This window comes from Tenebrio molitor, chromosome 1 (genome assembly GCF_963966145.1).
Source record: "Tenebrio molitor chromosome 1, icTenMoli1.1, whole genome shotgun sequence".
NCBI classification, from domain to species: Eukaryota; Metazoa; Arthropoda; class Insecta; order Coleoptera; family Tenebrionidae; genus Tenebrio; species Tenebrio molitor.
The window spans coordinates 35,415,837-35,441,537 of record NC_091046.1 but is presented as its reverse complement, the minus strand read 5'-3'; the positions used below and the strand labels follow the sequence as shown (position 1 = coordinate 35,441,537).

At 32.2% G+C, this 25,701-nt stretch overlaps 2 protein-coding genes across 5 annotated transcripts in view; one reads left to right on the top strand and one right to left on the bottom strand.

Annotated features, from left to right (window-relative positions):
• mRpS29 (mitochondrial ribosomal protein S29) overlaps positions 1-25,701 on the bottom strand; it is a 44,987-nt gene that overhangs the window by 12,621 nt on the left and 6,665 nt on the right. The window lies entirely within an intron of this gene.
• Gs2 (glutamine synthetase 2) lies at positions 8,042-23,433 on the top strand. 4 transcript variants are annotated; one of them, XM_069053427.1, is made up of 7 exons: positions 8,122-8,201; positions 15,910-15,961; positions 21,611-21,797; positions 21,967-22,403; positions 22,456-22,655; positions 22,706-22,845; positions 22,954-23,433. In XM_069053427.1, the coding sequence occupies exons 2-7, from the start codon at positions 15,959-15,961 to the stop codon at positions 23,100-23,102; spliced, it is 1,116 nt and encodes a 371-aa protein (XP_068909528.1). In that variant the 5' UTR covers positions 8,122-8,201; positions 15,910-15,958; the 3' UTR covers positions 23,103-23,433. The 4 variants fall into 4 exon arrangements, with proteins under 4 accessions (XP_068909537.1, XP_068909528.1, XP_068909554.1 ...); XM_069053436.1 differs by lacking the exon at positions 15,910-15,961 and having other exon boundaries at positions 8,042-8,201; XM_069053453.1 differs by lacking the exons at positions 8,122-8,201; positions 15,910-15,961 and adding an exon at positions 16,551-16,683.

Here is a 25,701-nt window from a genome sequence, read left to right as displayed (position 1 = left end):
CGTCACTTGTCAATTTTAACATTTACGTGAAATTTACACTGATTTTCACTCTTATGGCAGAAACTTATTTCAATATTACGTATTCTTTATGACTAATTTCGTTCTTGTTTAACTTGAATCAAATGTGTTAAGATGAAAGAAGAATTTTATGGAAAGTTGTGTTGTTTTAGCCTTGGCTAGGGATGATTTCAGAAAAGTTACATGTTGTCATAGACTGTACTACTGGCAGCATAAAAAGTGGGACATCAAACTTCTGTCAGTTTTTAAAAATTCGTTGTAGTTCAAGCTTTATTGTCATTTTGCCTTTGATTATTGTCATAAAAATTTGATATTATTCTAGTCTAGCTGACAGTTTAAAATAGTATATTAAAAGACAAGTTTCATAAGACCAGTCTTGAAGCACGAATTCAAGATTAAAAAACGAGTGGCTTAGCCACGAGTTATTTTAAAGAATGAGTGCTTCATGGTCTTATGAAACGAGTTTTTTATACTATTTTTTGTAATTTGCCCTTTTTGAGCCGTTTTTAAACAAAAATGTTTACTTTCCTCGATTTAGGGATTTTTGTGGCGGTTGGTAATGTCTTAATTTTAAAAGTGAAAATTTGATCAAGTCTTCAAAATCGCCTTTTGTTTCATCCAAATTTTGTCACAAAACACGAATATGAAAGATAATCTTTCATGTACGCCCGCTGAAATACGTGAAATTGCCAAAAATACGGTCGCGAATTTGTTGCCTTATAAATCCTGATAAATAATTCTTTGCACATTTTGTAATTTAAACTGACACGCATGACGGATCAAGCTATGCCAACCTAAAAATTGTCGTAAAATGTTCCGTGAAAACGTGAAATAATGGCTATAAGGACATCCCAGATGATGACGTCGCGTTCGTTAATATGTCCATTAGAGAATCAAAATGGAGGCAAATTACAAAAATTTATTTTATCTTACATGTGGAGTTTTTGAGCCACCTTAGACCATTGTTTTCGGTGACAGAAGTCAAATTTTAATCAGCGAGATAAAGTACTCACTAGTGAGTAAATTTGACAGCTGTAATTTTACTTGAATGAAACTTCATTTCTCGGATTTTTTGCAATAGTTGCACCTGCAAGATAAAACGTTGTATATCACACGTGATCGAAATGCCATTATGAAACTCGTGAGAAGTGTCCCACTCGTGCGCAAGCGCACTCGTCGGTCAAAATTCTCACTCTTCTATAATGATGCATTTCTATTACTTATAATATAATATACTATTATACTCCTATTTTCCTTTTCCAAATGCCCTCCTCTTTTGATCAAGGTAGATTTTGATTGGGACTTCGCATTAAATAAATATTCACTGCGTGCTTACTTACATTCATTCCCTACAACCTACAATACTTAATGACAACGTCAATCAATTCAAAGTAGGGTTAGAAACAGATAAGGGTCATTTCACATTAAAAGGCAAGACAATGATGTTGATTGATATCCCACTTTTTTTGCTCCCAATAGTACGCTGTAAAGATCGATCCACATCAAGTTGACATTGCAACATGAGTTCCAGATAAAAACACAACAAAAAAAGCAGACTTTCAGAACAAAACAAAACTAATACAACTATCAACAGTATTCGTGACAAAAGCGTAACACAACACTAACAGTTTCTTTAGTTGTTTACATTAAGGCGGGCACAATACAGTAGTCGTTAGTGGTGTTTTGAAGTCTCTTTTTGATTATGCGATTTAAAAAAATCATGTAGCGCTTCCAATAAGTCGAAGACGAAGAAGACTTATGTTAGCCTTTGGTGTATCGTCCTCTTCGCATATTCATCGAGTGTAAATAAGAAATGCAGGTGTTTCTGGGCAAGACCAGCATTAAGTAAACGAAATAAATTAGATATTGATGAACTTCTTGGCCGATTGACATAGTGATGAAATTGGACTAAGTGGTGAACTGTTGAGACAGAGTTGACAAAATGTTGCAACCTTTTGATGTTTACCGATGCTTTGCGGGATAAAATAAAAACAAAAACAAAACACAAAAGTTGCAAGAAATGTCTTGAAACATTGAATTTCTGTTTTGTTTTTGTTTTGTCAGCTTGATGTGGATCGGTCTTAACCACAAGATCCTTGAAACACGTAAAAATGTGTAATCCACTTGCCAGAGGACAGTCCTGACCAAAGATGAAACGAGTTACTAATTTAAAAAAAAAATCTTTTCATTTTAACATACTTAAATCTTAAAGCCACGAATAAAGCAAAGAATATACAGTGCGGATGTAAAGCAAGGAATAAGGTCAATTTGTATGTCCAAATCGCCACCTTTTGGCATACATTAAGGGCCAGTTTACAGAAGCGAAATTAAGTTAGTCCTAATCAAATGCGAGATTAACTGAACACGTGATCAGATTGAACCAATCAAAGTTTCCGATTCATGAGTTAATCGCGCATTAAAATTTAATTCGAATTAAATATTTCATTCTCTTTCTATAAATTGGCCCTTAATGTTTCTATTCTACCCAGTGACGGCGCAAGTGAGGGAATAACAACAGGAGTCAAATGTTATATTTTTTGAAAGATCTGTTTATCCATTAATTAAAGTATTTTTAATACTGGATAGAAGGTGAAAGAGTTTCCAGAAAACAGAAGATTAAACCCTTGTTGTTATTAAAAAGATTTGGCGGCCCCTTCACCGCCACTGGCTAGAATAGAAAAATATAATGTATTTAAAAATGCATTGATCTGTCCGAGGATTCTTTACAAAAATTAACAGCATAGGTATACAGGCTGTTTGATGAAAAACGCCTCAATCCATAACTTTTTTATTTATGATCCGATTTCAATGAACAAAAAAATTAAAGATATGGTTTTTCAAGCGCTAATAAACGGCCATAAAATATATTTTTTTGCGTTATCTTCAATAGCTAACGATAGTCAACTTTTTTTTTAAATGAACACGTAGTTTTTTAGGCTTGGTCTGGTAAGGTTTTTTTTTCTGAATCTAATGATGTATTGAAAGTTATCATTTAGTTCATAGCTAACTGAAAAAAAAAACAATTTTTTGTGGTTCAGCTTATAAAATTTTTAAGAGTGCCGTGAAAAACAATCGGAATACAAAGTACGATGATCGATGAATGTCATCTAAACGTCAGCTTAGAAATTTTCATCTGTTTTTTTAAACTTTTTTTATTTAAGTATAAAATAACAACATTGTCAGTCATGCAGGATAGCAGTCATTTGACTATTATTTTTTGTTCGAGTGTAATAAAAATCGTAATTAGTCAAAAACAAAAATTTAATAAAAAAAATAATAATAATTATTATTATTATTCATGTTTTCCAAGAAAATAATATTAAAACTCTTCAAGATTGCACCTGAAAATTTTCAAACTCATACTTGACATTTGTGCTATTTGTATTCCAATTGTTTTTCACGGCACACTCGAAAATTTCATAATAAGCTGAACCAGAATTAAAAAGTGTTTTATTTTTTTTTTAGTCAGCTATGGACCAAACGATAACTTTTAATACATTATTAGATTCAGAAAAAAATACTTTACCAGACTAAACCTAAAAAACTACATGTGTCCATTTAAAAAAAAAAGTTGACTATCGGTAGCTACTGAAAATAACGCCAAAAAAAAAGTATTTTATGGCTGCTTCGTAGCGCATGAAAAACCATATCTTTGGTTTTTTTGGTCATTGAAATCGGATAATAAATAAAAAAGTTATGGGTTGAGGCGTCTTTTATCAAACAGCCTGTATATAGTTGAATTTTTTTAATAAACAATTGTCAAAACGTTGTCTTGTTGGTATGAGCCAAACTGTGATTTTCATGATAATACGATTGGTCATATTGAGTGTCAACATTTTTTTATGTAACTGAGCCTGCGCCCTAACGAGCGAGAGTTTATTTCAAATTCGAAAAGGTTTCTCCTGATTTCTCATTAAATTTGTTTTGAAAATGAATTCACGGAAAAAAGGTACGGGAAGTGAAGTGAACATAACCTTAACCATGATTTGGTGTCAAATTGTTATACTGGTCCATATGTCCAAATTTTAGGGTGGTACAGTATGGTTTTTTACTTCATTTTGACACTGACAATTGTTTATTAAAAAAATTTCACTATATGTACATATTTGAGAACAGTACATTCTTCAATGAGCGTATAGTGATAGCCATTATACGCGAGTAGCAGAATATACTTTCTCCACGACTATAGGCACAAAAAAATCTTTGACAATTGAATTTGATTTAATTTTTTAATATTTGACCATTCAAATTGTGTCCTGTTTGGCGGTTGCTATCCGATTCGTGGATTCCGAAAATACTGCGGATATGATTGGTCGACAGACCGTCTGTGGATTCCAATGTGGAATCCACGGGGTGTGGAATTGATATTATTATTTAATATACAAGAAGAATACAACATATGTTTTTTAATAGTCGTGGAGAATAGTATATTATATACCAAGGTGGAGAAGTTCATGATTATAGCCAGAGCGCCAAGATTAGAGCCCGAGGCACGCCGAGGGTTGTAAGGCGCGAAGGCTATAAGGGACTTTTCCACCGTGGTTTATATACTATTTTTTTCACTACTAGATACGTTAAAACCCTTTCTGATAATAATTATTAATCAAATTATTTTGTCGGATGCGACGGGTCCGAGTTGCCATGTTGACAGTTGGTATGAAAATCGTCTACGTTAACCAATGAAATAGACGACAATCTTTCGTTGCTAGGTGACGGTTATTCCATTATTCACCACTGGTTAATAATGAAAAATTATTTACCTGTCACTGGGCCAACGTAGAAAAACGAAACTTCTCAGTATTCTATGACAACCGATAACGCTAGACTTTATTACTAGTAGTGAAAAAACTTTATTTCTAACATTACACTGGCAGTGTACCGGGTGATTCAAGTTTTACCGCCTGCACGATAAACCCTATTAAAAATTAGTAAAAATTACCAAACGTTAGGGTTACATTCCCTTGATATAGGGCTTCAAATGTGTGCAATCAATTTTCTCATATAACTTCATTCAGAGCCATAAAATTTAAAAAATCGATTTTGAGCAACAACAAAAAAATTCGTACACGCTCATAATTCACAATTAATTCAAAGAAAACATTTATGAAATTCGCATCAAAAGCAAATTATTAGTTTTTGAATTATTCCAATTTTAACATTAACAGCGAAAAATGACCAAGATTTACAACTACAATGTCATAAATAAATACGTACCTCATTGTTGGTAAACAGCCAACAAACATATGTTGAGAACTTTTTTAGTAATTCTAGTATGTAATTCCCTAAAGGGTACCATAAATAACCCATGTCAACCTCTTTTTTTTTAATAAATAATAATAATTATTATTTTAATAAATAAATCATACCTACATTTTGCACTTTATTAATATCAAATTCTATTTATTCCAAAAATGTTTTCATGATTTCAATGACACCAATTTTTTTCTAAATGTTTGAAAGGACTCGCAGTGAAAAATTATATAAATTAATGTAGCGGTTATTGAATGAAAATGAAATATGTACCTGTTTCATTAAAAAAATTTAGATTTTTGAGAATTTCAAATCGATTAGAAGTGGGTGTTTTCGATCGAGCGGTAAAACTTGAATCACCCTGTATAATAATTAAGGAAAATTTTTAAATGCTTATATTTTTTTTATACCCATTAAATGTTGGAGTGATTAAACAAAATTTGCACATTTACATTTGTTGGGATACATTTAGGTAGGTATTAACCTTTTTCATAACATGGAATAGAGATCACGTTCTAAAAATACGTTCATCAAAAATTAAAAATTGCTACAGATGTCAGTTCAGAATCTTCTTAGATCTTATTGAATAGGTTTCGTTTATTTTATTTGAAAACAATAACTAAAGAACATTTATTTGAAAAAATATTCAACTAGACATGTATATATAAATGTATGTATGTACGGTCGGTGAACAAATAAAACTGGGACACTTAAAATTGAGTCTATGTAAATCAGACCATTGAATTGTCAATATATTTGTTAGTGTTTATATAATATGTCATACCAAAGTCAACCTATTTGTGATAAAGCCGTAATTAAACAATGTAAATTTGTAAATTTTGACTTATGTGATTGTCATTTTTATCCCAGTTTTATTTGTCCATCGATTGTACGTATCATATCAATAAATTACAAGCGATTTGTCAATTTCATTAAATATTTAATAACTAACTGCTCACTTGATAACATCCTACATTAAAACTGCTGCTTTTGTTGTTGCATAATTGCTATGTATAAGTTCCAAAATTGTCATTATTTAGCAATAGCTTTCCTTTATACCTATTGTGTTTGCTCTCCAAAATCACTATTAAAATAAGTACGAGTATGTATAAAATTATTATCTTTCTTTGTGTATCATTTGTGATCATCTCTCAAAATAAAATCAAGATAACAGTGGACAATGAATAATAAAATTTAATTATTTACCAATTATTTACCCAATCAGGAATTTGGCATCAAATAACAACATATTTTTGCTTGTGAATTGTTAAAAAGAAAATGTCAACGACATTTGGAGTCACTTGCAAATCCACGAATTCCAATAATTGAAAGTACTGTTTATCAGTAAGTCAACGTGAAACTGTATGCTTGAAATAATGACCAAACACGGATTTAGCCCATTTTTGGGTGCTTGCAGACAAGTAATGGGTGAATCAATATGTACAATTCATTATACATATATTGGTTTATTAACTTGGTGGTTTCACCAAAATATGTTTTAATAAAAATAAATAAAACACCGTAAAGTGATTGTTGCATTTTTTCTGTGCTTCTGTATATTTTCGTTTGTATTGTTTCGTCATTCCATGTTCTACTTAGAATTATGTTATGCTAAACGGACAAGATTGATTAATTACCATTATCAAATTAGTAAAACTAGGTACGTGAAAATCAAGTTACTCGTTTTTTTTTTTTAATTTATCACTCAGAAAGGCTATGTTAAGTTTTTAGAAGGAATAAACTCAATTTAATAATAACAGAATTTAGAATTAAATTGCTTTGTTGAATTGAATAAATAATTGACCCTCATGTAAAGTAGGTACGAATATCGAATAATCTTTATTCCATATTATAAAAAATAAAATCTGTTTATACATACTTATCAGTGGTTAAGCGGTCACTAAATTTTTTTAACGATAGTAATTCTCCAAAAGTTCCTGGACTACTTTCCATATGAATATTTGTGTTTTTTTTTAAATGACGAATTAAATGCTCAATTACTGGTTAGATAATACAGGATGTTTCATTTAAACATTAGCAGTTTACATAATATGCCATTTAACGAGAATGATACCATTTTACCAATTAGATAAGCAGAATTGCGGTGAAAACAAATTAATTTTATTGTTGGTAATGCAGACATTCATAAATTTGGAATTATCGTTTGAGGAGGAGAAAGATCATAAACGGAAAATATAATGTTTTGGGACCGATTTTTAAATCAAGAGCTTAATTTTTTTATTGTTACTGATTGAATGAAATGGCAAACATTAAACAATTCTCACCGTTTAATAAAATGACAGTCGGATTATTGTCTCTTCCCTCTTGTAACAATCAAGTGAATGCCATTATATCAATGTGGCACGATTAATTTGAGTAAGTACCCATCAAATAAAATCCCATAGGTGTTTAGTTAAGTTTCGTGGAATGATTCCGATACGTTGTTTACGCTGATAAGTAAAGAGAAAATTTGACGAATCTTGTAAATATTTACTGATCTTGACAAAAGGCGACACGTGGTGGGCGCGTTGCGTGCTTTTATTTTCGAAAAATAATAATTAATTAAAGGCAAAAGTAGCGTTCCGGAACCGAAACACAAAAGAAAAATAAGTTTGCGTGTCTTCGGACGATGAGTCCGTGCAATCATGTTGTTTGACGGGTAATTGGTGTGAGGTCAATTCGTTGAAGGATCTCTATAATATTCCCAATGGCAAGTTCATCAGGATAAAGGATATGAACTGTATCAAGTTAAATGTTCATAATGAATAAATATCCCCCTTGCGCATGTGTGGTGAGAGAGGGGAGAGAAGTGCATAAAGGGAGTCGCCGACAAGTACGTTTTCAGTGGTTTTATATCCGCTACTTTCACATGGTGTATTAAACGTTTTATTTATAAACAAAACTACAGACACAACGCTCAGCTGATCCACAAGGTGAGTTGCCACTTCTCCCGCATTTATACTCCATTACACTTTGACTCCTCGCACATCGATTTCATGACCTCTTTCGACTTTCTTGCCGTGTTTTTCGGTTAGTCACTTTTACTATGGAAACTAAGTGAAACAAAGCTGTCATTTCCATGAATGAAATGCTCAGTGGAACGGACCGGCCGCTCTGTACTACGAATTTTTGCGTTTACTACACAAACAGCCTCGAAATAAATTTGACTACTTAAGTAGGTGGAACAACCTTTCATTCAAGTGCTCCGTACTCACGAAAATTGGGTCAAAAATAGGTTCGACTCGAATTGATAAATTATTGTTGATATTAAATGATAATAGATTACATTACACGCTTTGTCCATTTGTGAAGAGTAATATCGTGAAAGTGCACAAGCGACCTAGGCCTTTTTTCGACATTCGATCGAAGTAATTATTAACCCACGTGTTGCTAATTTTGACAACCCCATTATCATTATACGATTACTTTTTGATGAAATTTTATTTCAATTCTTTTAACAGGTAAAAATATAACCTTTATTGATTTAAATATCACTGATCACGAAAGTATTTTAAATAACGGATGTGAAACGTGCTGTAAAATATGTTTTTTGTTCCACAATCTCAGCTAGGGATTATTCAAAAATTTCTACAACACAGCTGGTATTATTTTCCAATATGAAGAAATAGTACCTTATTTGTTATACCACTTAATGGTCCAGCAAAACTGATTGAAAGTAGATTTATTTTGTTAGATTTTTTTTGTATTAGATAATGTATTATAGGTATGTTACGAATTTTTAAAAATTTGAACTTAAGAGAATTTAGCTCTCTATAAGTTTTTTGTGTTAACAGGTGCAAATAAAAACGTGAATTAAAACGTCAATCAGAATTCAGAAGTAAAAAAGTTGCTATGCTAATAGTACCATCTTGTACCGCCGCTGGTACTTGGTTCCCTTGCGAAATCTTTCTCGAGGAGTATTATACACGTGTTCAGCTTTGTTTTATCGTGGACCTGAAATCAATTTTACCAAAGGTGTCGAATTGAGTTTAATTTATCTGTGATGTTCAAATGTTCTACTCTTCAAATAAAAGAGTTGATTTAAAGTACTGATAGTTTGTTTGATATTTGTTAGATACGTTGTTTTGTTATTTGATGGGAAAATAATGAGCGTTTAATGATCTCGACCCCATTATTTCTTAATAATGGCTGTGATATGCTTGTGCCATCAGATACGTTATCAATCAAAGATTAAACATTTATTTTTCAAATCATACAGAGATATGTACCTATTTCAAAATAAATTGAACATAGTTACAAATAATTATCTGTCCAATCGGAAATTTTCCCTGATGTTGTTTATAAGATTTCTTACTTAATTATCGTCGTGATGAGATTCTTTGGCCTATTTTCGAAGCAGTCAATTAAGGTTTAGTTTCATCGCAAATCTTGTCTTATCGGTTAATGTCAATGAATTGCGTCTTTTCTAATAAATCGATTTATAATACTCGTTTTTTTAATATGGTATTCGTGTAATTATATTAGCTACATAGATGACCCAATAATTTATCATTCTGATAAAATAATCACATGCTTCTTAAATGCGGAACATCTACGGTGCCAATAAATACGGCAAACATTTTTTAGATATTATTTATTATTGTTAATTATAATTTGTTGGTGTAATTAGGAGAGAGACCGAAAAATGTTTGAATGAATATGAACTTATCTCATATTAAAAGCAATAAAATTATATTGTATATAAAAAATATACATTACTGACGAATCTCTAAAAATAACTGATTTTTGTCATTCATTTCATTTCTATTTTCTTTATTTTTATTTGTTTAATTTTTAATCCACAAAAATTAAAGTAAAGACAGATTGTGGATACATAAAAACTGTTACATTTCGTTTTAAAAAATCGAAATTACTTGAAATTACTTCGTTGTTTGAAACGATCACTTTGAGTTTTATTTTAACAAAAACTTGATTTTTAAAACGTATAATGATCTATATAGAGGATTATAATTTCATCCTCAACCTCAAGCAATACTTTAATACATTTGTAGGCCAATAATCTTTGACAAATCACCGTAAAAGTAGATATTATAAAACACTGAGAAGTATAAAAAGTGCAAAAAAAAATCACAGCATAATAGGGTGTTCACAAAATTTGAGTGAAATAAATGAAATAGTCACTAATCTGTAGAATTTGCTTCAAAATATAAATTTAAAGATATTCTAATGTAGAAAGAATTTTTTGTTACTAAAGGTCTAAAAAAATTTCGCCTGAATTTTAGTTGGGTATCATTTAAGATTGCATTAAAGTTTAAAATTAGCACAATTTGAACATTTTCTTTCAGAATTTGGTCACATTTAATTCAGTGAATCTCTTCACATCAAATGAAGACGGCAAATTATAATTTTGCATAACTTTATTTTGATCTGAAAGAAGTGATCTATAACTGTGGAATCCTGTAGTACAGAAATTTTAATGACAAACGGTAGATTTCAACTACGTATTCTACTATACAGGGTAATTCACCTAACCCGTTCGTTAGAAACTTTCTGATTTCCCAAAATCTTATTAATACGAAAATTGGTAGCCGACTAGAGTCGACTGCTCCAAGTTCAAATAAAATATTTTCAAAATGGCCATAGTTCCGGAAATACTGGATATCGACGCCATCTTTGTTTTTTTTTAATGGAAAGGCTCCATTTTGATTTCATATTTCGATTATACGTTAAATTTTGAGTTTAGAACGTGCTTCTGTTAGCACTTATCTGTTATCGTGTTTGGCCTATGTCATTTTTTTCGCAAAAAAGCGGGGTTGCAGGACTTTGTTAAAAAATTTATAACTCCTGAATCATTAAATAAATAATTGATTTTTTTTTTTTCATTGTATTGCTAAAGGCCTGGTCAATCTTTTGTGCCATTCGTGAAATTTCTTTATGTTTCATACCCCTACTGCAATTTTTCAAAATTACTATTTCTGACACTAGATATAAATGTAACATTTAATTTTAAGGCCGCTTTTATTAACATTGTGTATTCATTCCTATTTCCAGCCGTTGTGGCGTAATTTCAATTTTTTGAATAAAATATTCTTTTTTTTTAATCAAGCAATTGTTTTATTTGAATTTTTATTCAAAAATAGCATTGCAATAAAGAGTAGATGACAACAGAATAATAAAAAATAAGCAAATTAACAAAAAAATATTTTAATGTAAATGTGTGCACCGTTTTCATTGAAAATATTTTTTTGTTAATTTGCTTTTTTTTATTAACTTTGTTGTTATCCACAGTTTATTGCATGCGATTTTTGAATAAAAATTCAAATAAAACAATTATTTCATGAAAAAAGAATATTTTATTCAAAAAATAGATATTACGCCAAAACGGCTGGGAATAGAGGTATTTTCATATTTGGTGGCGGAAACAAAAGACTGAGAAATGTCACAAAAATGTATTGTCAGTGTCAAATTTCTCATAAACGCCGTAAAAAGGAATGTCTAGGTAAATTTAAATTTTCCCTAAATTGATTGAAAAAATAAATTCTAAGGAAACCAATTTTTGTCAGTGCTTCAAAAGGAAAAGTTATTCTCATATAATCAAACGTATTACAAATTATGTCTCTAGTTCGACGATAAATAACTTTCTTATTGCCAATTTGCTGCATTTCTGCCTAAAACACGAACGTCTTTGAGAAATTTGACACTGACAATACAAATTTGTGACATTTCTCAGTCTTTTGTTTCCGCCATCAAATATGAAAATATCTCTAGGTATACACCATGTTAATAAAACTAGCCTTAAAATTAAATTTTACATTTATATCTAGTGTCAGAAATGGTAGTTGCCATTTAAAAAAATGAGGTTTTCGACATTTTTTGACTACCAATTTTGAAAAATTGCAGTAGGCGTATGATTTTTTGCGAAAAAGATTACATAGGTTAAAAACAATGACAGATAAGTGTTGACAAAAGGACGTTCTAAACTCAAAATTTAACGCAGAATCGAAATATGAAGTCAAAATGGGGCCTTTCTATGCAAAAAAAACAAAGATGGCGTCAATTTCCGGTATTTCCGGAAGTGTCGCCATTTTGAAAATATTTTATTTGAACTTGGAGGAGTCGATTATAGTTGACTACCAATTTTCATAAATACGATTTTGGGAAATCGGAAAGTTTCTAACGAACGGGCTACGTGAATCAGCCTGTATATGTACTGCAATTTTAGCGAATACCAAAAATTGGGTCATAAAATGCCTTATCTTCAAGGAGTCGAAAATCGCGCCTTTGTGTATCTCTGTAGAAACAGTTGAAGTAACCGGACTTGAAACACTTCAAATGCTAGGAGCCTCTAAAAAGCGAAATAACGAAATTATTACCAAATATTTAACCGGTGCCATAGTGGTGTAAATAACAAGATGGCCGTTCAACGTTAAAAAGTAAGCTTTAGACTTTAGTAAACTTTACTAATATTATTGAACCTTCAAGTAATAATATGTAATATTGAAACAAGAGAGAACTAGTGCCTTAAAATTTGAAAATTGTAAGTTTGAAAATTGTAATTTTACTATAACTACAGTAAAAGAAAATCAATGTATATGTATAATTTATCATTCAGAGTAGAAGGTCTTTTTGTGCTTCGTCCAATTGTCGACCTCGACTTCGTCTCGGTCTTCAATCTCTGGACTTAGCACAAAAAGACTCTCTACTCAAGTCTTAATGATATAATCATTATAATCTACTATACTATTATTTCTCTGTAAATGATTTATTTGAGATATAAAGTAATGAGTAAAACTGACCAGACAAATTAGTATTAAGAGACGGATGGAGTTGTAAAAGAAAATTTAATAGAAAAATAAATAACCAATAAATTCGAACCAAACAATATCATTAAGCAACAAACAGCAAATGTGGCCCTTCAATCAGCTTTGTAACTTTTTTCTATATGTTAAAACCTATAAAAAAAACTATTCCATAAAATTCGTGACTCATTCAGGATAATATTATGTAACATTAATATATTACAATGTTAATATGTACTAATACGAATGTGAAATCTGCCTCTTACCGGTTTTTCTGAAATCTGATAAATACTGACTACTGGCAAATTCCAGATCTTAAATAAGCACAATCTTGATAACAATCTTAATTTACACTCTTTTATTGTTGATATATTTAATTTTTGTCATTGTGATGAGTGAATGATTAACACGTTAATATAAAAATTTGCTCACGTGAGATGTACATGGAAACATTTTCAACGAGAACAGAATCATAATACAATGTTTTACTTATAAATCGAAATTTTCAAAAAGTGCTGGTTAAATGCAACAAAATGTTTTGCTACTCGAGCTGTTTGGTTTCTGTCATAAGTTCATAACTAAATGAGGTATTAAACTTCCTACAATTAAAGTAAATTTAATAAATTTTATTTATCTTTACACCAAAAGTATTCAGTCGAACCTCGATAACTCGAAGTCAACGGAAAAGCGAAAACAGTTCGACTTATCGAAAATTCGAGTTATCGAAATTAAGAAAACGAGTATTCAAAATGTATATTTTAAACAAGTTTTTATTATAAAATTTGTAGTGGGTAATAACGTACGGTTATTACCTTAGTTATTAGCAGCTATTAACTGCTTCACCCTTTTTTCTTAATCTGTTGCAGTGGTTGATTTTTTATTTTTTATTATTGTGGACAGGGAGCTTTGAATTCAAGTGCAATGTCGTTTTTTCTTTTTCAGCTTCTTAAATTACCAACAGTTTTTCACCTACCTTATAGTTTTGAGTTTTCTTTTTTTGCCTTCCATTACAGGTAATAAAAAAGACTGAACGTGGCAAGCTGACCACTAAACTAAAGAATTGTTTTTCAGCTAAATGTGAAATGCCGATGACGTGTATTAATATTTCTTAAACAAATAAAATCCAATTGTGGCGCTCTTATATCATCAATTCGGCGAATTCGAGTTATCGAAATAAATTAGCAAAAAATATGGTTGTGGGGAACAACACAACACTTCGACATATCAAAAATTTCCCCACAACCATATTTAATGCTAATTTATTGTATGTAATGTACAAGTACGAGTATATGACTTTGATCGGGAATATTGGTTTAGTTCGAGTTATCGAAAATTCCAGTTATAGAGGTTCGAGTTATGGAGGTTTGACTGTATTTTTGTGCTTTATTATAAATATGTAAATTTTGAAATAATAGCTATTTATGTAACGAGTACATAATATAAGTCTTTGTGGACGAGCCCTATAGTTTATGGCAGAGCGAGCTTGCGAGCGAGGCCAATAAATAGGGCGAGTTCTCAAAGCCTAATTATGTACGAATAAAACAAAGAAATTGTACATTGTACATAATATTTTTGTTTTACAATACAAAAATTTCCGATAATAATGCGGAATCTGGAAAAGTGCCCCGAATGCTTGCAGCGTTTCCATGTTGAATGGCAAGGGAAATCCTCTCGAAAAGGAATTTCTTTGATTTTGAATTACGTACAAAGCTTTATATTATGTTGTGAAGTTAAGTTTCTTTTAGATACAAAATTAATAGATTCTAAAAATTTCTATAATTCCGAAGTGTTCTGTTTTTGTTGCTGCGGTTACGAAGTTGTCTATTACTATTTATTTGAAAACTAACAGTGTTGTTTGTGTTTGAAATACGAGCTGAAATCGTCTTTATTTCTGGTTGTAATAATGAGCAAAATCAGTGAAATTGCAGCAAAAGCCAAAGAATCTTTACTGTAAAGTTTTCTAGTTTTCTAACAATTATAATCTTTCCTGATTTAAATAAAATTATGAAATTTAGTTATTTTGACGTTCACTTTGAAGTAAAACCCAAAATTGACAACCGTCCGTTTTACTTTCATCATGGACGCCGTCCATAAAGAGCTAGTTTATGGACGATAAACGATATCATACTTAAATCATGAATTATAATAAATCGAACATAAATGATCTGATGAGATATAATATTTATGACGAAATGGTATTTTTTTAATCTTTAGAATAAAGATTCAAACTAACAATACGATTTATTCCTTTTCATTTTGCACCTATGTGACACGCACTGTGATTCCCAGGAGATAATGATAACCAACATGATAAACACTTATTAATAGCAATTATACAGAAACAAACATTTTTGATGACACTCAAATGTGTGAATTGAATTTTGTAATAATCATCTCTGACAGTGCTTTGACGCCCAACATAAGTTAAAACAGTAAATAAACTGTGTAGTTATAAAAAACTCTGAAGTCAGAAATAATTATACATATTATGTTTATAGAAGAGTGATGTTAACTGCCCCTGCATTGTTATAATTTAGATAAAACTAAGATTTGGTGTCTCTATGGAAAAAGGCATTTCTTGTGTTTAGTTACAATGACGGTGTTAATTTTTGATTGCAAAGCAGATTAATATTTTGGTCAATTAGCCCTCGGTAACGAAATGTTTTAAATTTAAACAAAACTGATATTTCTGTGTCATGTTGTAATGTTAAATTGTATTGATATTACGAAATACATACATACAGTTTATGTTCTCATTTAAAATTTTCCTTAGATGCTTAGGTTTACTTAGCTAATTATAAAAATTAGTACTGTGTTTGTGCCGTGATGTAAATTTCCTTAAAACAAGATGATAAAGGAGCTATACCCTAGCGAATTTCAGCAATCGCCAGTCGTCTGTGACCGACGAACGTCTTCACAAGAGCAGCAAAATGGTGAGTCACTAAAGTACTACATAGCACATACTGCGCGTATTTCAAGTACAATTTGTTCATTCCAAGATGTTTTATTGTAATTAGCCACAGACGTGTGACAGCACTGATTATTTAAACAATTTATTTAAATATGAAGACGAACATCAAAAAATAACAGGATAGTTGGTCGCATCATAACTCAATAAGCAAATACATTATGCTCAACATAGGTAAGGAGAATGCATATTCTATTCATTAAGTCGTACCTCGGCAGTAAAAACAAATTTTTAACATGTACAGATTGAGGTTTATGGACGTAAATTGTTGATGCATGGGCGGTTTTTCGAATTTTTGCAGTCATAACTTTTACTGCCCCTTTAATTTGTTTTCACGCACCTGCGTACTTTTTATTTTACAAGGACAAAGTTGTTGACATAACTTGCGTGTTTTCTTGGATAAATAAATGTTCTATTTGGGAAATAGTTCCGTTGTGGGCGTCGTGACGTGGTTAACAAATCGCGGGGATATTCTCAAAAGTTTGGACGTCCAGGACGCCGACGCCACGTGTAGAACAGCTGACACGAGGTCAATTCATGTTTCCTACGAATTTAACTGTACGCAGCGTGTAGAGCTGCAACACTTTTGTTGTTGTGGTCTTTGATAGTGCACTGACTCTTTAACCACTAAAAAGTTTTTCTTATCACATAACGTCACAGTGATCCGACCGTCTCCATTCGAATGAAGTAAGAACGTTTTATTCGAAATTCGAATGTTTGCTGTTACATTGTATTTGTTTTGTGGCTTTTCAAATGGTGCAGGACAAAGTTTGAAGATCGATTTCACATATCATTCAGGAATAAAATTAACTTCCCTCTGACAACAAAAGCTTTCTAATTTTATGTCCACATCATTATCTGGGAGTTAATCACAGGAACCGTTGGAATAATTCCAGAAATAATACGTGGAAAATCTGTATGTGTATGTTAAAATAATTTGTTTTTGGTTGTACTGCCACGCCAAAAATGTGGATTAACATGTTTGTATAGAATTAAATTTAAATTAGAGCGTGCAACGAAATGTGAAATTCAATACTGAAATTCAGAAGATAAGACAAAAGACGCGTATGGTTTTTATTATCTTCCTGATATTTTTTTACAAATACATATTTGTTTCGAGTCTGGTCAATTTCAAAGTCCAAAATATCTGAGTCTGAAAATATATCAAGATCGTTGACTCTCTAAAGTGAGATTCGCGATCATAAAATAACTGCACTTCTTAAATCGCTTTCTAATTCTGAAACAATTTTTATGTTTTCTTGATAACATTTGATACGTGATATGTGTGCACTTATCCCGGTCTTCTATATTGTCAATTTATGTCAGTATTTTTCCCTCGTTGTTTACACGATTCAATTCAATAATGATGCTTTCAGAATAATTGAAAATAAGACAGCAGGGACCGTTTATAACCTCGTCTCGAGGATAATTTTATGAGAAGTGCATTTAATCCAGACACGAGATCTTGTAAAATTTCCATTGCAAGTTGCGAAAAGCAGTTGTACGGCTTTACCGATTGGTCGGTTGTAGGATGTAAAAGACGAGGTTTTGGGGGATATTAATAAATGTTTATTTTTAATTTCGTTTCGCAAATCTCGCAAAACAGAAATAAATCAGACCTGTTTTCAATTTCCTAGTATGTATGTTGTTGTGGAAGTGACTATTGCTTTATTGATAGTGATAACACGATAACAAGAGTGAAAGGAAAAATAAAAGGGCATTGCCTCTCAATTTTGAGTGTAGGACTCGAGCTTTTTGTTTGTAATTATCTAAATATAGGTCCACCTCCGAAAAACCCACAGCGGCCCAATTCAGCTAATTAAACGAACCGTGAAATATGTGCAAACAGAGAATGCGAAATTCATCAGACGTGACTTGCACGTTTCCAAATGAGCCGCAATTAGGGATGCCTTTTACGGGATCATCATCAAAATTAAAGCGATTGCAGGGGTAACTTGACGTCATTTCGGCACAGATTTCACCACATCTGAAAGTTGTTTCTGGTGAAAACAGGCAGCTACGGGCATCAAACTAAATTAAAGCGAGGTGAAACTGGCGAAACGAGCAATAAGTGTAAACAGTAAGGCCGGGGAGTTCAGAATGGGGTGAAAAGATCACGGGAAAGGCGGTTCATTTGGTTCTTTTCTTAATTTAGAACTGAAAAAATTAATCACACGTTGATAATGAAACAAGACATTCCAAATACGCCGCAACCTTGGCCTAGAGGATCCACGATGTTGTTATCGGAAAATATTTTTGCGGATTACTTCTCTGATTCTCGTGAAGGTTAATGCTGACACTAAGTAAAAATAAATGCAGATCATTTTTCTCTGAAAAAGAAATTACCAAAATTATTACACTCGTAAATATTATTACACTTGTCCAAACAGTCTGTAATATTCGACACTCGTATTAATTACCTTACTAATTTTACCGATTTGTTCTTAAGTGATTCATTGATTCGGCGTTGACAGATGTAGCTTCGTTGAATTAAAGAGGAGGTCGTGTTGGGGACCCTTTCATTGGTAATTTAGGTATTTTGTAGAAATGAGTTGTAACAAAAGATCGCAAAGTTATCAATACACGACAAATATTAAATGATAATTACGGGAAAATTACTGTAGTTTTGATACGGTGTAATCTAAATATAATCAGTGATCTTTGTTGGTTTTGTATCAGAACATATTTTAGGCAAACAAAAAACTGATCAAATATTTAACTACCTCCTATTAAAAGTACTGGAAATTGTACCAGTTATATCTCCCACCCCAGCATCATTTTATTCGCATGTATTTCTGCACAAGAGTGATAAGAAAGTTGCTGTTGTAAACTTATTTATTAACCGACTGGGTCCAAAATAGCCGGAATTAAAAATATGATCAAATTAGAAGTTTCGGTAAAATATTTGTGATACTCGTAAATTTGCGACCGATTAGAACAGTACGTCAGAGAAGATTAAAGCTCGAATACACTGTTTTATTCTTTTGTGAGATAAGAATTTAAAAATATGTCACAGATCATATCGTGCAAACATGCGGTATCGCGGAATTTCAAACGATTCGAGAGTAGGCTTATCACATAGAACTCGCGTGAACAACACGTGAATAGCCATTATCTGCAACTCTGAGACATGTCGGCTACCAGCATTAAACCCGTCCGTTACGTAATTATCACTTCACCTGCTCAATTTATTAAAAATTCGATGGACGAGTTTAAAGGTGACACAGCTTTCCTGTTTCTGATCAGGAATTCAACAAAAAAATTCCACTTTCGATTTGTTACCGATTCGATTCTCCCATCTACATTAAAATCACCGTTTCATTTCATGTAATTGGAACGGGGCTGGAATAAATATGGAAGTCAAGGATAACCGCAAACACTTCTTGCTATTTCTTTTGAAATTTAAGAAGATTTCTACCACATTGTCGGCGATATTGATGCGACCTGGTAACAATAATAATGAATGTATGTCAAGAGTGTCAATGGGTAAAAGGATGATTTTTTAATTATTAATGGTCTATTGTTGGGCGGGAGTAAATCGTTAATAAAAGAAAATAATTTAACAGTCTACGTAGTTATTTTTTTTTGACAATTTCTTTATAATCACACCGAAAGGATTCATATCAGCGGATTAAAAGCGGATTTAACACGTTATTTTTAGTACATAAAAAATTAAATCCAACAAAACTTTGACCGTCCGTCAGGTTATTAACTTTTAATCGATCTGAAATGCGTTTTATTATTTAATTGCTTATAAAAACTAATCTCGCGCCTGTAGAAATCGAGGCATAATTTAGACAATTATTTTGTATCATTATTGAACCTAATTGATTTTATCAACTACATACGTAGTACATTACCTGATTTCACTTTTTATCAAGATTATACATTTTTACACGTGTAGATGATGCGGGGAATCTAACGAGCACGTGTACTTATAAATAATTTTTTTCCACATAATTGTATGTTTCACATTCTGTTATAAGCGCTTAACATGTATGTAGTGTATATTATTTTTCGCGCGATTCAATTCAGAATGTGAAAAGAGGCAAAAGAGTGTCTAATTTTGACACGTGTCACCAAAAACCATATGGTCATATATAAATGTAACAAAATAAACTTTTGTTATCGTAGTTCTTACTTGTTAAATGTTTTTTCGTGTTTCACACAACAGCGTCAGTGCTGTTATATTTCATTACCACATTGACATTTGTATGTTTTCTATTGAAACTCAGCAGGGTTCTGTAAATGCCTATATGATATATCAACAACGTTGGTAAATGTGTGAAAAAACACGATCGTGCGAAATTTTATTTAAATCATTAAAAACAGAAATAACTATGTAAATGTGTTTCTATGAATCACGAGCAGGAACTTTTTGTAGGCTCTTAACACACCAAAACGTATAATTTACCGACTTGCAAAATGTGCATGAAACTTGTCATTATTTTTCTAACTAGTTATTATAAATTTACTTCGCAAAAGATAATGTAGTCTTGACGAATGATGCAATGCTTGGCTTGTTGATATCAATCAAAATTGATTAAGACTGTAAGAAATGCCTAGACCTAAAACTTAAAAATGTTATTTTTAATTACGAAACACATATCAAAAGTAAATAAATGATAATCTTATCGCAAAAACATTAAGAAAAATCTATTGAATTCTGTATAGTTGCTGTAGATTTTTAATTTTTGACCCAGACCTGGTCCAAAACCAAATGGGTATTTGGTGCGCTGTCATTTTTGATTGAAATTAATAACAGCAAAACGTGTAATTAGGAAGTACGCAGTTATTTATGCACATGTACAGGAACACACAAAATTATTATAATACCCCTATGATTGGCCATATAAAGGCCAATAACATGTAATTAGAAATACAATTGACAAAAATTACTCAGTAAATTTTCGCACTCGTACTAATTCTGTTTACTTCTTTTTAATTTTTACCCACAGCAATTGTTACCTTCGTGATATGTGATGTGTTATTAAAAACCGTGTGATTATGTATAATAACAGTTTGGAAAGGATGTTGATCGACCTAATTACACAATTGATCAGAATATTTATTTCCTGACGTTGTCGGAGCACTTAAAATATATCATGAATGGGATTTGTGGTTTTTTTCCATGTTAATCATTTGCTGCTCCTTAATTACAAAAATGTCACACAACGTAAACGTGACATTGAAATTATCAGCAGATGTTAACAAACCCGTCTTACAGAAATTCAACGTACTATGTAAATGTCTATAATACATATTTATATTTCTCTTATCATTATTAAGTAACAATATGATTCGTATTTTCCTGAAGTGCAATGTTTTTAGCAACTATTATTATCTACTCAACTATCACAATTATTAATTGATATGACGTTCGTAAAGTTGAACGATCCAGTAATTAATAAGATATAAAACAACTCCGATTCATTTAATCTGTGTCAGTGGCGGATTGTCAGTCCGGTACCTATTTAATTAAGTTAATCGGCCTATTTAATTGTAAGTAGTTAGCTAATTAGCATTCCTAAAATACTTCTAAAAGCTTAAAGTGTCTTAGGTTTTTTATATCTAGTTTGCGGAACGAGTAGTAATAATTCTTCTTTTTTTGCAGAGGATGCCCAATACGACTCTCGAAAATTCACCGAACGCGGTGTTAAATAAGGCGGTGGCGGAGAGGTACAGAAGTTTACCTTGTCCAGATGGAAAAATTAAAGCCACCTACATTTGGATTGACGGCACTGGTGAAAATGTCAGAGCGAAAACACGCACAGTGGATTTTGTTCCTAGCAAACCAGAAGGTAATTTCAATTTATTTATTCATCAGCTGTGACCTTTTGTGTTACACAAAGTTTCCGAATCATAAAATAAATAAAGCGTACTTTCTCGAAAGGGATTATGGTGCACGCAAGAAAATGACATTTTTTATCCGACTTCGTGAGAATAATCGATGATGTTTCGTGTTTTCAGAACTGCCCGTATGGAACTACGACGGAAGTTCCACATATCAAGCCGAAGGGACCAACTCCGATACGTACTTGTGTCCGGTGGCCCTTTACAACGATCCTTTCACAAGAGGGAACAATAAATTAGTACTTTGTGATACGTATAAATATAATAAAAAACCAACGGAAACAAATAAACGATTTACGTGCCTACAAGCAATGGAAGCGGCGAAAGAGGCCGTTCCGTGGTTTGGAATCGAACAAGAATATACACTCCTCGATATGGACATGCGGCCTTTGGGGTGGCCCAAGAACGGGTTCCCGGGACCACAAGGACCCTACTACTGCGGTGTGGGGGCCAATAAAGTTTACGCCCGTGATATTGTCGAGTCTCATTATAGTGCTTGTTTGTATGCCGGTATTAACATTTCGGGAACTAACGCAGAAGTGATGCCTGCTCAAGTACGATGCCACACTTTAACCCTGGATTGTCCTAATTGGGTTTAAATTTCAGTGGGAATACCAAGTTGGGCCGTGCGAAGGAATTTCGATAGGGGACCAACTTTGGGCTTCGAGATATGTTTTGCACCGAGTCGCTGAAGATTTCGGTGTGGTTGTCACATTCGATCCCAAACCAATCGAAGGTGACTGGAACGGAGCAGGTGCTCACACTAACTTCTCCACGAAAGCTATGCGGGAAGATGGAGGAATTATGTAAGTTTCATTTTTAAAAACTAGACGAACATTGTTCACTTCAATTTTAGAGAAATCGAAAAAGCCATCGACAAGCTCAGTAGGAATCATCTTAGACACATCCAAGCTTACGATCCTAAAGGGGGAAAAGATAATGAACGTCGCCTTACTGGGAAACACGAGACCTCTTCAATCCATGACTTCAGTGCGGGTAAGCCATACTAAATTTAATGAACAAACAACATGATTGATTGTTCACAATATTCCAAATTGGTGAGATTATTAGATAGGATAATTTGTTTTTATGTTTTTAATTCAGGTGTTGCCAATCGCGGCGCTAGTATTCGCATTCCTCGCGGGTGCGCCGAGGACAAGAAGGGCTATCTCGAGGATCGCCGACCGTCGTCGAACTGCGATCCGTATTCAGTATGTGAAGCTTTGGTCAGAACATGTATATTAGATGGATAATGAAAAACACGTAGTGTTCCTAACTAAATTTTATTATTTTTGTTATATTTTATGTTTGTAATTTGTATGATTAGAAAATTAAGGCGAGGTATATTCGTTTGAAGAAGTTTTATTCTTCAATGTGACAAAACTCACGGTATTCAGTATATGTACATACATTAACGTCATATCAATAGAAATAAGTCTTTAAATGCATGCCACGAAATTGGTTGAAGGGAATAGATTTTAAAGCACAATGCTGTATGAAATGTATTTTGTTACGTTGTAAAAATAGTTTATACAAGTTGTAATTCCAAAAATTTAAATATATTTGCTATATTCACAATAATAATTATTTTTTTGTTCGACACTGTCAGAATTTGAGAATTTTCTCCTATGTGAACGGATTTTGATAAATGTCACAACTTGTCAAAACGAAACGTCAAGCTAATTTTAAAGGTTTTAAGCGATTTGGAGCCTTTAAGGGGCTCGTCGAACAAAAAAACGTTGTATTCAACTCGTTCGTGTGTAAATTGGGCCTTTTTTGGCACTCGTGGGCCTTTAAAACGCTCGTTTCACTCGCGTTTTAAAATGGCTCACGCGTGCCAAAAAAGGCCCAATTTACACACGAACTCGTCAAATAAACTACTATTATGCAATATTTTCCATTTCCATCGTATAACACCTATTTAAAAAAAAAAACATGTAATTACACATTTTACAAACCGCTACATTCAAATGCAATCAAAACAACAGTGATTACGAAAAATCCATTGGAGTGTTTTCTTTTTTCTCGGAACGAAGCAGAAAAACATGATGCAATTACATGTTTTTCATTGAACGACAAATATAATTAAATGGCATAGAACAGTAAGTCATTTATTATTGTTTGTCCCCGTTGTCGTTCAGTTAAACTCTGTGGTTTGATAATTTAATCATTAGTTATCCTACCAGTCAGCTTCGATTTGATATCGGTTTTTCACGGAAAATGTTACTGATGCTTTTATGTATTTATCAAAAAATTTACCTTCGCATTTTTTAAAACAACACAAAAATTCACCTAAGCTAAAAACAGTTAGTTAATTTAAATCAAAAATTGGACAACCTTGTCTTACAATTGAATCTTTTGTACCAAGATGAAAGTGGCAATTTAAGAAGATAAGCAGTATAATTACTCACCAAAGTACCTAAGGCACAAAGTTATCAACAAATTCGCGTATTCGGTAGGTATGCAAAAGAGTTAACACGGTTAACATAAGTATCTTGTGGTGCACCATAATCATTTTTAAAGATTCGATGAGTGGGCTGGCCTTCATGATGCGTAGGTTTTGCAATTACTTTTTGCTCGCGTCGTGAATATGAAATATTTAAAGGAAACAATCTACTGTTCGTTATGCGTTACATGTTACGTACCTACTCGTACATGCATGTAATTTAGGATCACTTAAATATAAATTCCACTCGAAATTTGATTCTTATTTATTTTCTTAAAGCTCAACAATAAAGCATGTACAAGTTTTGCTTATTTTGTCGCCGATCTTTTGCTGTGATTGTAATTGGTTCGATCTGTACAAGATAAAATAATTTGTGGGACGATACATTAATTATTATAAACGGAGAAATTTGTTCCACTTTAAACAACAAAGTAATTAAATAAGATAAAAGATAGTAGACAACACACAGTTCAGGTGTCATTAATTTTGATACTGGAGGCGCAGACACACCTTATTTAACACATTAAAAAAACTTTATCTTAAATTAATTTTGCTCAATTTATTACACGAGAAATTTATAACGCCATTACTTATTTATTAATTGAACAATTTTTAGTAAGCAAATTTCCTTGTGTCTTATTAAAATGCTTAATAGGTACAGTTACGGACACTTCAAAAAATTGCGATGTAAATCACTCTTTATTGTCAACGTGACATTCAAAAGTGAAATTTTGAAACTTAATTTCTATCACCTCAATCTCATGTCAATCAAAATCGTCGCAAACCAAGGCGCGCAAACGCTAAAATTGACATTAATAATGTAAAGCCTATTTTACATTTTTTGACAGTAAATTGACAGTGATGCCCGAAATTCCGTGTCTCGAACTGTACTATTCCGGATACGGAATCTTGGCCACAACTGACAAATATGTGTGAACTGGCCGTAGGAACTGGCCTTAATTGAATATAACCCAACTTTTGACTCGATAATGCTATTTCCCTGCTTTTTTGATGTCACAATAAAAACTTCAAAGTGATTTTTAATAATTGTCATTTATTAATGACCCTAATGATTGGTTTACATCATTTTTTTAGAAATATCAAAAAAATATTGGCCAAGATTCCGTGTCCGGAATACCTAGTACACTTGCTTTCAAAACTTTCGCATACACCTATTTTTCGCTGTATTAAATCAGGGTTGTAATTAATCAACTCTGACATTTAAACTTTTGAAAAGTCAAAATGCCTCGACTGACAGAGCAAGACAAAGTTTGATGCTTTCCAAATTAGAAGAGAAGTGGTCCAAAAGAAGGGTTGCTACTCATAATGGGCTAAATAAAAGCACTGTTCTACAAGTAATAAGTAAAGAAGAGGTGGGAACAAGAAGAGACCGTGAGTAGAAGACC

Excerpts from the sequence above, each read along its gene's own strand:
- Gs2 (XM_069053427.1), top strand. Across the intron at positions 21,798-21,966 it reads TGTTCCTAGCAAACCAGAAG|AACTGCCCGTATGGAACTAC; the intron begins GTAATTTCAATT and ends TCGTGTTTTCAG. Across the intron at positions 22,656-22,705 it reads CGGGAAGATGGAGGAATTAT|AGAAATCGAAAAAGCCATCG; the intron begins GTAAGTTTCATT and ends CTTCAATTTTAG.